Here is a 17,153-nt window from a genome sequence, read left to right on the forward strand (position 1 = left end):
TAATGTGTCCAATCCCCTAATTATCTTATATGTTTCAATAAGATCCCCCCTCATCCTTACAGCGCCAGGCACCTGCTGCGTGGGATAGCGTTAGTATGTTTGGATCGCCGGTCGGCGCGGACTCGGTGGGCCGGAGGGCCTGTTTCCACGCAGTATCTCTACGCTGAATTTATGAAAAGACTTACAACATAAAATCAAAGCTATACCACACGTTGATTGCAAACATCTGAGGTTGAAACATCATCCTTCCTTATCCCTAAGCACACCACTGGAGCTGTCTGAAGAAGGGTTCCAACCCAAAAACGTACCTGTTCTCTCTCCCCGGAGATGCTGCCTGACCCGTCGAGTTACACCAGAATTGTGTGTCTATCTTCGGCATAAACCAGCGTCAGCAGTTTGCTTCCTATGCATCCCTGCTTATCTATTCTACACACGGAATCGCTGATCAGACTCGCCTGAGTGTTGTAACTGGGAAATGAGTGCTACAAATTTCATTGCACAAATGAGATGAAACTTTCTTCGACATTTGTTGCTAATGAGTTTTATAATTTATACCTTAGAGCTTATTGATATGCCTGAAACTTGTACTTTTGCTTGGGCAGCTTACACCCCAGCGGTATGATTATTGACGTCTCTAACTTCAAGTAACCCTTGCTTTCCCTCTCTCTCCTTCCCTCCCCCATTCCCAGTTCTCCGACCAGTCTGACTGTCCCCCTGATTAAGTTTCATCTCTGTTTGCCTCGTTGCCCGCCTTCTCCCAGCGAACAATGATCTGTTCTACATTTCCCTCGAGCAACATCTCCTTTGATGTCTGTTTTTCACGCCTTACCCTTCCTTATCTCTGTGCATCCCTCTCCCCTGACGCACAGTGTGAAGAAGGGTCTCGACCCGAGACGTCACACGTTCCTTCTATCCAGAAGATGCGGCCTGTCCCGTTGAGTGACTCCAGCATTTGGTGTCGGTCTTCACTTGCACTTACCAGGTGTGTTTAAAAGGCGTGACCTTCGGCAGTGGTAAGACACTTCCTGCTCACAGTAGTCCATGTTGCTGATCATGGCCTGGAGTTGTTCCCTGTTGGCTGTGTAGCTCAGGTGCACCAGCTGAGGTTTACTCGAACTGGAGCCCTGGACCTGGGTTAGCTCTGTGTTGTTGTGCTGGATTACGGTCCACGTCTTTTCTTCTGTTGAGAGAGGGAAACAAAATATGAACAAAACGCCGGGCACAACAACAATCTAGTGCGATGAATGAACACGAGGTTCACGAGATTGATTGATCCCCGGGATGGCGGGGACTGTCATGCGAGGAAAGATTGAAAAGACTGGGCTTGTATTCACTGGGGTTTAAAAGGATGAGAGGGGGTATCTCATAGAGACGTATAAAATTACATAAGGACCAGACAAGCCGGATGGAGGAAAAATGTTCCCAGTGTTGGGCGAGTCTAGGACCAGGGGCCACAGTCTTAGAATAAAGAGGAGGCCATTTAAAACTGAGGTGAGAAGGAACTTTTTCACCCAGAGAGTTGTGAATTTCTGGAATTCTCTGCCATAGAGGGCAGTGGAGGCCAAATCACTGGATGAATTTAAGAGAGAGGATAGAGTGGATGTGGAGAGGATGTTTCCACTGGTGAAAGAGTCGAGAAACAGAGGTCACAGCAAGCATCAGAATTAGACAATAGACAATAGACAATAGGTGCAGGAGTAGGCCATTTGGCTCTTCGAGCCAGCACCACCATTCAATGTGATCATGGCTGATCATTCTCAATCAATACCCCGTTCCTGCCTTCTCCCCGTACCCCCTGATTCCGCTATCCTTAAGAGCTCTGTCTAGCTCTCTCTTGAATGCATTCATAGAATTGGCCTCCACTGCCTTCTGAGGCAGAGAATTCCACAATTAAAGGATGTTCCTTCAGGAAGGAGATGTGTGGAGGAATTTATTTCGTTTAGAGGGTGGTGAATCTGTGGAATTCATTACCACAGAGAGCTGTGGACGCCAAGACAATGGAGATATTTAAGGCAGAGATAGATTCTTGATCAGTACGGGTGTCAGGGGTTATGGGGGAAGACAGGAGAATGGCGTAAGGAGGGAGAGGTAAAATAGCCGTGATTGAATGGCGGAGTAGACGGATGGGCCGAATGCCTAATTCTGCTCCGATCATTCATGACCTTATGAACATGCATTATAATATTTTCTTCTCGCCCCAAACTATCCTTGCACTTGGTTCCCCAGGATTTTAAATTGGTATTTATTGATCCTTCCACCATTCTCTAATTGAAAACAGTTTGTCTTCAGCTTCCCTGTCTCTCTGTCTGAACTATTTACAGGGACTTTGGTATTTCTGTTTCCTAAAGCAAATAACGTTAGTGAAATTATCAATGGAGCTTTAGTTAATGAAGGTGGCAACTCTTAACTAAACAACATGCATGGTACAACTATATTGTAAAAAGACCAATGATGCATTCAGTTTTCAAAGACAGTTCGGTCCGGTTCAGTTTATTGTCACGTGTACTGAGGTACAGTGAAAAGCTTTTGTTGCCCGCTAACCCATCAGCGGAAAGACAATACATGTTTACAATCCAGCCATTCGCAGTGCGCAGATACATGATAAAGGGAATAACGCTTATCATATCATATCATATCATATATATACAGCCGGAAACAGGCCTTTTCGGCCCTCCAAGTCCGTGCCGCCCAGCGATCCCCGTACATTAACACTATCCTACACCCACTAGGGACAATTTTTACATTTACCCAGCCAATTAACCTACATACCTGTACGTCTTTGGAGTGTGGGAGGAAACCGAAGATCTCGGGAGAAAACCCACGTAGGTCACGGGGAGAACGTACAAACTCCTTACAGTGCAGCACCCGTAGTCAGGATCGAACCTGAGTCTCCGGCGCTGCATTCACTGTAAAGCAGCAACTCTACCGCTGCGCTACCGTGCCGCGTACCATACCGCGCACGGCAAAGCCAGTAAAGACCGATCAGTAAAGACCGATCAAAGAGAATCCGAGAGTCCCCTGCGAGGGAGATAGTAGATCCGGTCTGCTCTCTGGTTGCGGTAGGATGGTTCAGTCGCCTGATACCACCTGGGAAGAAACTGTCCCTGAATCAACTTTCTGAACTAATTCTTATCCCCTCTCAACTTTCTGTGCATCAAGAAGAACAATCCCACCTTCCCCAAACCAAGCAGTTTAACTCTGTTAGTGCCAGAACCATTCCAACAAATCTTTGCTGCAACATCCATGGGATATTCACAACCCCTCACAGAGTCACAGAGTCACAGAGTCACAGAGTGATGCAGTGTAGAAACAGGCCCTTCAGCCCACCTTTCCCACACCGGCCAACATGTCCCAGCTACACTAGTCCCACCTGCTCGCATTTGGCCCATATCCCTCCAAACCTGTCCTATCCATGTACCTGTCTAACTGTTTCTTAAACGTTAGGATAGTCCCCTGCCTCAACTGCCTCCTCTGGCAGCTTGCTCTATACATCCACTGGCCTTTGTGTGAAAAAGGTACCCTCAGATTCCTACTAAATCTTTTCCCCTTCACTTTGAACCTATGTCCTCTGGTCCTTGATTTACCTACTCTGGGCAAGAGACTCTGTGCATCTACCCGATCAATTCCGCTCATGATTTTATACACCGCTATAAGATCTATCAGATACACCTTAAGAGGAGTGATCAGAATTGGTCACAATACACTGATTGTGCCCCAAACAATGTTGTATATGCTTAACATAACCTCTCTTATTTAATACACTGTCCATCTATTCATGTCAACCAAGTGGTCTTCTGCTTTGTCGAGTACATTTTCAGCATATCCTGTTGTGCTCAGATATATCCTGATCCTTCTGCACCTGGGAGACTAGGGTCGGGCAGCACAGAGGCGCAGCAGTAGAAGTCCTGCCTGACAGGACCAGAGACCCTGATTTGATCCTGCCTGTACGGAGTTTGCACGTTCTCAGTGTGACCACGTGGGATTTCTCCGGGTGCTCCGGTTTCCTCCCACACTCCAAAGACGTGCGTGTTTGCAGATTAATTGGCTTCTGTAAATTGTAAAGTGCCCCTCGTGCGTAGGATGGTACTAGTGTCTGGGGCAATTGCTGGCCGGCGCGGAATCAGTGGGCCACAGGGCCTTTTTTCACACTGCATCTCGAAAGTCTAAAGTCTACATGTAACGGTTTATCCTTTAAAAATGTGTTGTTGGTTTTATTCTCAGTACATCCTCAGCGCCCCCTTCCGCTTCTTGTACTCAGACATGTCCTGATGCCTCTGCTCCTGAGATACTAGGGTGGGGCAGCACAGAGGCGCAGCGGTAGAGGGGCTGCCTTATAACGCCAGAGGCCCGGGTTTGATCCTGACTACGAGTCTGCACGCTCTCCTGGCGCTCACCAGTTTTAATAAATCATCCCTTTGCTTCGAACACCAACTCTGTGAGGCCTTTCCATTTGCCCCCACCGATGTCTCAAAATTTATAACACTTGTTTGCAAGTTGAAACTCACAGACAGACATATGTTAAAGTTGCCAACTATGAAGTGTTACTTAAATATAGAACATTTTGATTGACGTGTCTGATACCTAGTCAGAAGTGTTAATCCACTTCGTTTTCATGGATATGTGACACTGTTAAAATATTAGCTTCTTATAACAAGTTAAGAGCCTGTATCACAGGCGATTTTAAGGCGACTGCCGGCGACTAGGCTACATTTCACTGCTACATTTCATCGTCTGCATTGATCTGTTGTTTTCACACCTTACATTCCCCTTGTACCCTTCCATATCTCCCCTGACTCTCAGTCTGAAGAAGGGTCTCGACCCGAAACGTCGCCCGTTCCTTCTCTCCAGAGATGTTGCCTGTCCCCGCTGAGTTACTCCGGCATTTTGTGTTGCAAAATTATTCTGCTCGAAAGAAACATTGTTATCCCATTAACTTTCCTTTATTGATCGCTTGTTGCTTTGCTAATTTCCCTTTTGATAAAACTGTTCTCGAAAAATATTCATTAACCATTAACATTTAAAGCCATGTAACTGTTACAATATGTAATTACAAATTATTCTCATCAGCTAATTTCGCCCCCCCAGCAAAAGATCTATGAGATTCATCGCAAAACCGGTAATGAGGACTATGCATCAGAATTACAATTGGTAGAATTATGACCTTTAAATACTTTAGTTTACATCCTGAGGCAACATCCTTTAAGGAGTCCAACTCGTTATGTCTACTCGTGACTTTTAAATATTTATTTTGAAATAATTATATATTTTGCAACCATTCCTGGGGCCTGACTTCATGCAATGATTATAATGTGTTCGATATGTTAGGGTAAATCACTAAATGAATCCCACTTATATAAATGATGGGAATGAGTCTTGAGTTTGTGGATTTGCAACACCTACTTATTTGGTCTTTATTATCTTACTGCATGTCCTCCCAGTTCGTTGTACAGTTTGCGTGCCTCATTGTCACCTTCCCAACAGCCAACAATAGAAACATAGAAACATAGAAAATAGGTGCAGGAGTAGGCCATTCGGCCCTTCGAGCCTGCACCGCCATTCAATATGATCATGGCTGATCATCCAACTCAGTATCCCATACCTGCCTTCTCTCCATACCCCCTGATCCCTTTAGCCACAAGGGCCACATCTAACTCCCTCTTAAATATAGCCAATGAACCGGCCTCAACTACCTTCTGTGTCAGAGAATTCCACAAATTCATCACTCTCTGTGTGAAAAAAAACTTTCTCATCTCGGTCCTAAAAGACTTCCCCCTTACCCTTAAACTGTGACCCATCAACAATGAACCATTCTACATTGCCTTGATCATCGTCATTTCCGGTCGAACACAAGGTTCCTGTCTCCCACCATGTCCGCTCCGCCCAGCGCTCACCCCGCACATTAACTCCATCCCACACACACCCAAGGGACAATTTACGATTCAACCAAAGCCAATTAACCTACAAGCTTGTTACGTCTCTGAAGCATGGGAGGGTACCAGAGCTCACGGAGAAAACACACGCAGGTGACGGAGAGAACGTACAAACTCCGCACAAGCAGCGACCGTGGTGGGATCCGACCCGGGTCTCTGGCGCTGCAAGGCAGCAACGCCCCTTTTTGGGGGAAAAAAATCTGGAGTGGGAAGTTCTGTCTTCTAAATTAGACAATAGACAATAGGTGCAGGAGTAGGTCATTCGGCCCTTCGAGCCAGCACCGCCATTCACCGTGATCAGGGCTAATCATCCACAATCAGTACCCCGTTCCTGCCTTCTCCCCATACCCCCTGACTCCGCTATCCTTAAGAGCTCTATCCAGCTCTCTCTTGAATGTATTCAGAGAATTGGCCTCCACTGCCTTCTGAGGCAGAGAATTCCACAGATTCACAACTCTCTGACTGAAAAAGTTTTTCCTCATCTCCGTTCTAAATGGCCTACCCCTTATTCTTAAACTGTGGCCCCTCGTTCTGGACTCCCCCAACATTTGGATCATGTTACCTGCCTCTAACGTGTCCAACCCCTTAATAATCTTATTCGTTTCGATAAGATCCCCTCTCATCCTTCTAAATTCCAGTGTATACAAGCCTAGTCGCCCCAGTCTTTCCACATATGACAGTCCCGCCATTCCGGGAATTAACCTAGTAAACCTACGCTGCACGCCCTCAATAGCAAGAATATCCTTCCTCAAATTTGGAGACCAAAACTGCACACAGTAATCCAGGTGCGGTCTCACTAGGGCCCTGTACAACTGCAGAAGGACCTCTTTGCTCCTATACTCAACTCCTCTTGTTATGAAGGACAACATTCCATTGGCTTTCTTCACTGCCTGCTGTACCTGCATGCTTCCTTTCAGTATCTTTAAGAGCTCTATCTAGCTCTCTCATTAAGAGCTCTATCTAACTCTTCCAGCACCCCAAGAGATTCAACAACATTGTAGTAAAGAACGGCAATACTTTCAGTATCTATGTCGAGGATAGGCCCTCAACAGCCACAGCTTGAAATGCAACTATCGATGAAATGGTTCCCTCACTAAACAGGAAAACATCAAAGCCTCAATGTTATGTCTCACAGTTTTTCGGATGCCAACACATTCCTCTGTCATAATTGTAATATCTACTTATTGCCCATTTAAGGTCCATATCTCTCATCTCCCTTTCTCCCGACTCTCAGTCTGAAGAAGGTTCTCAACCCGAAACGTCACCCATTCCTTCTCTCCAGAGATGCTGCAATGCCCCGCTGAGTTACTCCAGCATTTTGTGCCTATCATCGTTTTAAACCGGCAGCTGTATTCCTTTGTGTAGGGGATCTGAAGGAGGGTCTCGACCCGAAACGTCACCCATTCATTTCGCTCCAGAGATGCTGCCTGCCCCGCAGAGTTACTCCGGCATTTTTGTCTCTGTCTGTAGTTCTTTCCCATGCATATCCACTTACTTGTTCTTTATCATGTTACTGTTTGCAGGGGAGGGGAGGGGAGGGGAGGGGAGGGGAGGGAGGGAGGGGAGGGGAGGGGAGGGGAGGGGAGGGGGAGGGGAGGGGAGGGGAGGGGAGGGGAGGGGAGGGGAGGGGAGGGGAGGGGAGGGGGAGGGGAGGGGAGGGGAGGGAGGGAGGGGAGGGGAGGGGAGGGGAGGGGAGGGGAGGGGAGGGGAGGGGAGGGGAGGGGAGGGGAGGGGAGGGGAGGGGAGGGGAGGGGAGGGGAGGGGAGGGGAGGGGAGGGGGAGGGAGGGGAGGGGAGGGGAGGGGAGGGGAGGGAGGGAGAGGGAGGAGAGGAGAGGAGAGGAGAGGAGAGGAGAGGAGAGGAGAGGAGAGGAGAGGAGAGGAGAGGAGAGGAGAGGAGAGGAGAGGAGAGGAGAGGAGAGGAGAGGAGAGGAGAGGAGAGGAGAGGAGAGGAGAGGAGAGGAGAGGAGAGGAGAGGAGAGGAGAGGAGAGGAGAGGAGAGGAGAGGAGAGGAGAGGAGAGGAGAGGAGAGGAGAGGAGAGGAGAGGAGAGGAGAGGAGAGGAGGAGAGAGAGGAGAGGAGAGGAGAGGAGAGACCGGGCACTGGCGTACCGCGCCCTCAATGTCGGCTGCTCGTGGTCATCTACCCCTTAGTATTTCCGTGTTGTATCCCTAAACTAAACTAAACATTCAACCTCGATTGAACCATTGAGATTGCTATTAACAACTCAGAATAATTCATGACTTCTTCGGCACAGGCAGGCTTCCATCTTTAATAACTTGGCCAATACGTGACCAGATTGTGTAATGTGCTTATTGTTTAATTGCTCATAAAAAAAACATCTAAAAGCCACTCAGTTCAAAGACCAATTAAGTGATGAATAATAAATGCCCTGCCAATGTCTGTATGTCCCATATGTTAAATGAAATCAGTGAGTCTTGCAAAATGGCCATGTATCACTGGTGGCTTGATGTTGGGACTCTAACCTATATTCAGCTGCTGTTCACTTTCAGAGAAAATCCCAACTTCCAACAACGATTAATTTAGAGTAAAATTACTCTCGAGGACCTGAGCATTTGTGCTGCTACCCAGTAGATAAAGATACAGCTGAATAATGTGTTACACCTGACAGCGGGTTGTCAGGCAACTGAACCATCCGACCACAACTAAAGAGTAGTCCTGAACTGCTATCTACACCGATCAGCCAAAACATTATGACCACCTGCCCAATATGCTGTTGGTCCTCCGTGTGCAGCCCCATACGCAGCAGTGTGTATTGTGACACATTCCTCCCGTGACCACCATTAAAGTTTTCTGTGACTTGTGCCACAGTAGACCTTCTGTCGGTTCGGACCAGACGGGATAGCCTTCATTGCCCTCGCACATCGATGAGCCTTGGGTGCCCAACACCCTGTCGCCGGTTTGTGGTTTGTCCCTCCTCGGACCACTGTCGGTAGGTACTCACCACTGCTGACCGGGAGCACCCCACAAGCCTTGCCGTTTCAGAGATGCTCTGACCCAGTCGTCTAGCCATAACAATTTGGCCCTTGTCAAAGTCGCTCAGGTCTTTACTCCTGCCCATCTCTCATGCATCCTACACATCAACTTCAAGAACTGACTGTTCACTTGCTGCCTAATGTATCCCACCCCTTGACAGGTGCCATTGAAACAAGATAATCAATGTTATTCACTTCACCTGTCAGTGGTCATAATGTTGTGGCTGATCGGTGTATCTTATTGGAGACCCTCGGACTACCTTTCATCAGTCTTTACTGGCTTTATCTTGCACTCAACATTATTCCATTTTCGTAACTGTGAAAGGCTCGATTGTAATCATGAACTGTATTTCCGCTGACTGGTTAGCTCGCAACAAAGGCTTTTCACTGTACCTCGGTACACGTGACAATAAACTAAACTCAACTGAAACTGATAAACGTGCCCTTCGCTGAACTGCTGTCCAGGTTAGGGATTCAGCGCAGGAACTAGCTAGCTCTGCGACCCACCGAGTCCGTGCCGACCAGTGATCCACACATGCTAACACTATCCTACATACCAGGAACAATTTACAATTTGTACCGAAGCCAATTAACCTACCAGCCTTGATGTCTTTGGAGTGTGGGAGGAAATGGGAGCACCTGGTGAAAACCCATGTGGTCATGGGGAGCACGTACAAACTCCATACAGACAGCACCCAGAGTCAGGATCGAGCTCCGGACTCTGGCGCTGTCTGGTGAAGGGCCTGTTTCCGTGCTGTATCTCTACACTAAACTAAACAGGGTCTCAACCTGAAACAGCGCCGATCACTTATCCCTCTATAGATGCTGCTCGACACATTGAGTTCGACCCCAGTTTGTTCTTTACCCCTTCTTCCTTCCTCGTGCAACGTCTAAATTCAGACTCAAATTAAGCACCTTTCTATTCCAACTCAAACTTTGTTAAAATTAGGGCTTGACGGTGGTGAAGTGGGAGAGTTGCTGCCTTACAGCGCCAGAGACCTGGGTTCGATTCTCTCTACGGGTGCTGTCTGAACTGGAGTTTGTACGTTCTCCCTGTAACCACGTGGGTTTTCTCTGGGTGCCCTGGATTCCTCCCACACTCTAAAGACGTGCAGTCTTATAGGTTAATTGGCTTGTTTAGTTTAGTTCGGTTTAGTTTAGTTTATTTTAAAGATACAGCGCGTAAACAGGCTCTTTGGCCCACCGAGTCCTCGCCGACCAGCGACCCCCCAACAACCTGAGAAGGCAGTGGAGGCCAATTCTCTGGATGCATTCTAGAGAGAGCTAGGTAGAGCTCTTAATGATAGCGGAGTCAGGGGGTATGGGGAGAAGGCAGGAACGGGGTACTGATTGAGAATGATCAGCCATGATCACATTGAATGGTGGTGCTGGCTCGAAGGGCCGATTGGCCTACTCCTGCACCTATTGTCTATTGTCTATTGTCTAATTTAGAAGACAGAACTTCCCACTCCAGATTTTTGTCTATTAACACTGCCCTACAAACACACTTGGAACAATTATACCAAGCCAATTTAACCTGCAAACCTGTACGTCTTCGGAGTGTGGGAGGAAATCGGAGATCCCAATAGAAAACCCACGCAGGTGACAAGAGGAACGTAGAAACCCTGTAAAGACAAGCTCCCGGAGTCAGGATCGAACCCGGATCCCCGGAGCTGTAAGGCAATAGCTCTACCGCTATGCCACTGTGCCGCCCAACTTCTTGGCTTTTTGTAAAAAATTATAAATTGTCCCAAGTGTCCACGATAGTGGTCTAGTACAAGGTGATCGCTGGTCAGCACCGACTCGATGGGCCGAAGGGCATGTTTCCGCACTGTATCGCCAAAGTCTAAGGTGAAATTAAGCAAGCTGGTCAGTTTCTTTCTTCTTAGGCTTCACATCAGTTTAAAAGGCTGGGATTGACACGAGCCAGCCCCTCACTGTTTGATCTTTTTCCTCTTGCCTTTGGCGTTTGAACCATAAGTCCTCTCTGCTCTGCTTGGTTGTACACGAGAGTTTTCCAAACAGCCCATCTTGGCAGTGAACAAGTTTCCTCCGCCTTCAGTGAAATGCTCAAAGCCCGCACCACTAGTTAGCAGAGATTCAACTGCACCTCCTCCAACCTCATCTATTGTATCCGCTGTCCCAGATGTCAACTTCTCTACATCGGCGAAACCAAACGCAGACTCGGCGATCGTTTCGCTCAACACCTTCGCTCAGTCCGCCTTAACCTGCCTGATCTCCCGGTGGCTCAGCACTTCAACTCCCCCTCCCAATCCCAGCCTGACCTTTCTGTCATGGGCCTCCTCCAGTGCCATAGTGAGGCCCACCGCAAATTGGAAGAACAGCATCTCATATTTCGCCTGGGCAGCTTGCAGCCCAGCGGTATGAACATTGACATCTCTAACTTTAGATAGCTCCTCTGTCCCTCTCTTCCCCTCCCCTTCCGAGTGCAGCGCCTGAGACCCGGCTTTGATCCCGACCACAGGTGCTGCCTGTATGGAGTTTGTACGTTCTGCCCGTGACCCGCTTGGGTTTTCTCCGAGATCTTCGCTTTCCTCCCACACTCAGAAGACGTACAGGTATGTAGGTTAATTGGCTTGGTATAAATGTAAAAAATCGTCCCAATAGGGTATAGGAGACAGTGTTAGTGTGCGGGGATCGCTGGTCGGCGCGGACCCGGTGGGACGAAAGGGCCTGTTTCCACGCTGTATCTCTAAAACGAAGAACGAGAAACAAACAATTCTCACGCCGTCCCGTGGTCTGCAAGCAGGCAGCAGCAGATTTTTGCTGCTTGCTGCATTTCTCTATCCTCTCCGGAGGCCAGTGTCAGATATCTGATGCAACCAGTCACCTCCACTTTGTGTCAAAGAAGCACTGGAGACCGATCGCCTGCAGTCATCTCTCGCTATTCCCACTGACATCAATTAACAGGAATAAAAGTGAGCGCTTCTTCTCGAGCGTATGTCTCCAGCTAATTGTCGCTGATGCTTCAGCCCGGCGTATTGATGGAAATCCAGATAACCTGATCTTTTGGCAGCATAAGTCTGGAGGTGAATCGTCAAAGCTCACATTGTCAAGTTGAAGCGGGTGGAAAAAGAGGATTATTATTGGGAGCAAAATTAGCTCCCGGTCACCGGTGTTAAACACAAGAATATCAATGTGTGGGAAAGAACTGCAGACGCCGGTTTATACCGAAGGTAGACACAGAGTAACATCTCTGGAGAAATGGACAAGGTGACGTTTTGGGTTGGAACCCTTCTTCAGAATGTCAATTGTTTGCAGTATTTCCTGCTGCACGGTGTCACTGCAGCCGAGTTGCTGCTTTGCAGCGCCGGAGACCCGGGTTCTCGACCTTGACTACGGCTGCTGTCAGTTATGGAGTTTGTACGTTCTCCCCGTGACCGCTCGGGTTTTCTCCCAGATCCTCGGTTTCCTCCCACACTCCGAACACTCGAGGGTTTGTAGGTTAATTGGCTTGGTATCAATGTGAATTGTCCATTGTGTGCATAGGATAGTGTAAGTGTGAGGGGATCGGCGTGGACTCGGTGGGCCGAGGGGCCTGCTTCCACATTGTATCTCTAAACTAAACAAAACTCTGCACACTTGATCTACTGAAGTCACTGGAGTGGAATGTTCATGGGACCAACAGAGAGCCAGTTGCCTTGCACACATAGAAACATAGAAACATAGAAACATAGAATATAGTTGCAGGAGTAGGCCATTTCGAGCCTACACCGCCATTCAATATGATCATGGCTGATCATCCAGAATCAGTACCCCATACCTGCTTTCTCCCTATATTCCTTGATTCTGTTAGCCCTTAGAGCTAAATCTAACACTTTCTTGAAATCATCCAGTGAATTGGCCCTCACTGCCATCTGTGGCAGAGAATTCCACAGATTCACAACTCTCTGGGTGAGAAAGTTTTTCCTCATTTCAGTCCTAAATGGCCTACCCCTCATTTTTAAACCGTGACCCCTGGTTCTGGACTCCCCCAACATGGGGAACATTTTTCCTGCATCTCGCCTGTCCAATTCTGTCCCTCTCATTTATGATCCTATGATTTTAGTTGGTGTCAATGGTGGGGAGTCTGGTCTGTGTGATGGACTGGGCTAAATCGACAGCTCCCCGCAAATACTTGTGGTCTTGGGCAGACCTGTCCTCAAACCAAGCTGTGGAAGAGCCCGACAGGGTGCTTTCTATGTTGCATTTTTAGAAGGTTGTAGTTGCCAATGGAGACAAGGGCAAAAATTCCTGAGTGTCCCAAGGAAAAGTGAATCTTTCGTGTGCCCTCTTGTCCGTCACATTAATGTGGGAAGTCCACGATAGATCGCTGGTAATATTTATGCCAAGAAATGTGAAGCTCTCTGCCATTTCCACTTCATCACCGATATTGAATATTAATTTCTCAAACTTCAAGTAACCCCTGCATTCCTTCTCTCTCCGTCCCTCCCCCACCTGTCATTGTACGAACTTCAAAGCTGTCTTAGAAGGGTCTCGACCCGAAACATCACCCATTCCTTCTCTCCCGCGATGATGCCTGACCCGCTGAGCTACCCCAGCTTTTTGTGTCGACCTTCAAAGCCGTCTTGTTAACCCACAGCACCCCACAAGCCTTGCCGTTTCAGAGATGCTCTGACCCAGTCGGCTGGCCATGACAATTTGGACCCTCGTCAAAGTCACTCAGGTCTTTACTCCTGCCCATTTCTCCTGCATTCAACGCATCAACTTCAACAATGGCCTGTCCCCAACATGTTCCCAATGTTGGGGGAGTCCAGAACCAGGGGGCACAGTTGAAGAATAAGGGGTAGGCCATTTAGAACGGAGATGAGGAAAAACTTTCTCAGTCAGAGAGTTGTAAATCTGTGGAATTCTCTGTTTCAGGAGGCAGTGGAGGCCAATTCTCTGAATGCATTCAAGAGAGAGCTAGATAGAGCTCTTAAGGATAGCAGAGTCAGGGGGTATGGGGAGAAGGCAGGAACGGGGTACTGATTGAGAATGATCAGCCATGATCACATTGAATGGCGGTGCTGGTTCGTAGGGCCAAATGGCCTCCTCCTGCACCTATTGTCTATTGTCTATTGTCCACTTTATCATCATTGTTTTTTTGCATATCTTTCATTCATTTGTTCTATACCTCTCTGTCTCACCGTCTGTCTCCCTCGTTCTACTTTCCCCTTGACCCACAGGCTGAAGGAGGAACTCAACCCGAAACGCCACACGTTCCTTTCCTCCAGAGATGTTGTCTGACCCGCTGAATTACTCCAGCGTTTTGTGTCGGTCAACACCAATGATACTGTATTCTACCACGCTTCCTGCGATCAATAATCAGCCTCTTCATCTTGGTGACATTGAGGAGAAGGTCAACGTCCTGACACCACATTTCTAAGTTATAGATCTATAGAGTCATGCAATATGGAAACAGGCCCTTCAGCCCAGTTTCCCCATGCAGAGCATGATAGACAATAGACAATAGGTGCAGGAGGAGGCCATTCAGCCCTTCGAGCCAGCACCACCATTCAATGTGATCATGGCTGATCATTCTCAATCAGTACCCCGTTCCTGCCTTCTCCCCATACCCCCTGACTCCACTATCCTTAAGAGCTCTCTCTTGAATGCATTCAGTAGCGGTGTGCATTCAATAATAATTTAAGCAGCTGCTGAGAAGTGTTTAATGCTTTTATTAACAGTTGAATTACCGATTAACAATGCAATTATACCAAAGGTAGAATTCTGTCAGGAATAGAAATCTGAGATGAAGACGGACAGAGATCCTGGAAAGGCTCGGCAGATCGAGTAGCGTTTGTGGAGGGAGAACCAGAGCTAATGTTTCAGATCAATGAGCTGTTGTCGGAAGTGGGAAAGATGAAAAATAAAATGAGTTTTCAAATCTTCGATTTAAACCAGCATCCACAGTTCTTCCCTGCACACATCCTTGGGATTAGACAATAGACAATAGACAATAGACAATAGGTGCAGGAGGAGGCCATTCAGCCCTTCGAGCCAGCACCGCCATTCAATGTGATCATGGCTGATCATTCTTAATCAGTACTGTGATGTCTTGCGAGGTCGGGAGCTTTTCTCTTGAAGGTTGGGAGGTGTGGGTGCCGGAAATGAAGACAGAAAGGTTCTTGTTTCCAAACTTAAATTCCATATATTTAGTCTTTACCAAAAACAGGTAAACTTAATTGTTTGCAGACAGGTACACAAAACCAAAACAGGTAGTGAAATCCTAACTGTAGCTTGCTGCCTTCTTACAACATATAACTCTATAACTCAAACACTCCCTCTCCCTCTCCCTCTCCCTCTCCCTCTCCCTCTCCCTCTCCCTCTCCCTCTCCCTCTCCCTCTCCCTCTCCCTCTCCCTCTCCCTCTCCCTCTCCCTCTCCCTCTCCCTCTCCCTCTCCCTCTCCCTCTCCCTCTCCCTCTCCCTCTCCCGTCGTTGTCTCTCTCCTTAAATATACTGCTTCCCTTCCCTTTTAGCTATGTCACTGAGGCAATCAGCTCATCTGGTTCAGCTGGGCAGCAATCAGTGTCAGCAGCAATCAGCAGCAATCATTGTCAGCAGCAATCAGTGTCCGCAGGGCAGGCAGCCCTGCTGACTATGGGTTTTGTAGTCTTTTGCTGGCAGCCATGATGGTTTGTAGTCCTTGTTGCATCCACCGGGAGGAAATGTATCTCCCCTCTATGACTCTACCTCTCATGATATCACAGTACGTAAACAAGTTTAGGTTAGGGCTAATGTCATGTGGTAAAGAAAGCTAAATGGTCACCAGCCCAGTTTAGGCAGACAGGAATAAACAGCACCAATAGGGCAGAAATGGACCAAATCAGTATCTGAATTAACTAGTCGATATGCCCCATCTTCATTGGTCTCACCTGCCCGCTTTTGGCCCATATCCCTCTAAACCTTTCCTTTCCATATACCGAAGGTATTTATTCACAAAATGCTGGAGTAACTCAGCAGGTCAGGCAGCATCTCAGGAGAGAAGGAATGGGTGACGTTTCGGGTCGAGACCCTTCTTCAGACTGATGTCAGGGGGGCGGGACAAAGGAAGGATATAGGTGGAGACAGGAAGATAGAGTGAGAACTGGGAAGAGGGACAATAGACAATAGACAATAGACAATAGGTGCAGGAGTAGGCCATTCAGCCCTTCGAGCCAGCACCGCCATTCAATGCGATCATGGCTGATCACTCTCAATCAGTACCCCGTTCCTGCCTTCTCCCCATACCCTCTCACTCCGCTATCCTTAAGAGCTCTATCCAGCTCTCTTGAAAGCATCCAACGAACTGGCCTCCACTGTCTTCTGAGGCAGAGAATTCCACACCTTCACCACTCTCTGACTGAAAAAGTTCTTCCTCATCTCCGTTCTAAATGGCCTACCCCTTATTCTTAAACTGTGGCCCCTTGTTCTGGACTCCCCCAACATTGGGAACATGTTTCCTGCCTCTAATGTGTCCAATCCCCTAATTATCTTATATGTTTCAATAAGGGAGGGGAAGAGAGGGACAGAGGAACTATCTAAAGTTGGAGAAGTCAATGTTCATACCGCTGGGCTGCAAGCTGCCCAGGCGAAATATGAGGTGCTGTTCCTCCAATTTCCGGTGGGCCTCACTATGGCACTGGAGGAGGCCCAGTGTATTATACCTTTCCATATACCTATCTAAATGTCTTTTGAGATAATAGGGCAGTCACGGCGGCGCAGCGGTAGAGTTGCTGCCTTACAGCGAATGCAGCGCCGGAGACCCGAGTTCGATCCCGACTGCGGGTGCTGTACTGTACGGAGTTTGTACGTTCTCCCCGTGACCTGCGTGGGTTTACTCCGAGATCTTCGGTTTCCTCCCACACTCCAAAGACGTACAGGTTTGTAGGTTAATTGGCTTGGTAAATGTAAGAAATTGTCCCTAGTGGGTGTAGGATAGTGTGTTAATGTGCGGGGATCGCTGGCCGGCGGGGACCCGGTGGGCCGAAAGGGGCTGTTTTCGTGCTGTATCTCTAAACTAAACTAAACTAAATAAATTTTAAAAGAAGATTTACAAAGATGTTGCCAGGACTTGAGGGCCTGAACTAAAGGGAAATGTTGGGGCAGGGTAGGACCTTATTCATGGAATGAGCTGCTGGAGGGAGGTAGTTGAGGCAGGGACTATTGCAACATTTAAGAAGCAATTAGACCGGTACATGGATAGAAGATAGATGCAAAAAGCTGGAGTAACTCAGCGGGACAGG

The 17,153-nt window shown here is 47.9% G+C and overlaps 1 protein-coding gene across 1 annotated transcript in view; it reads right to left on the bottom strand.

Annotated features, from left to right (window-relative positions):
* Positions 1-17,153, bottom strand: part of LOC144595736 (contactin-associated protein-like 5) — a 970,382-nt gene that overhangs the window by 307,526 nt on the left and 645,703 nt on the right. Inside the window, 1 exon segment of the mRNA XM_078403311.1 lies at positions 980-1,180. Coding sequence (XP_078259437.1) covers positions 980-1,180 — 201 coding nt within the window.

The sequence above is a fragment of the Rhinoraja longicauda genome, chromosome 8 (assembly GCF_053455715.1).
Source record: "Rhinoraja longicauda isolate Sanriku21f chromosome 8, sRhiLon1.1, whole genome shotgun sequence".
In the NCBI taxonomy this organism is placed as follows: Eukaryota; Metazoa; Chordata; class Chondrichthyes; order Rajiformes; family Arhynchobatidae; genus Rhinoraja; species Rhinoraja longicauda.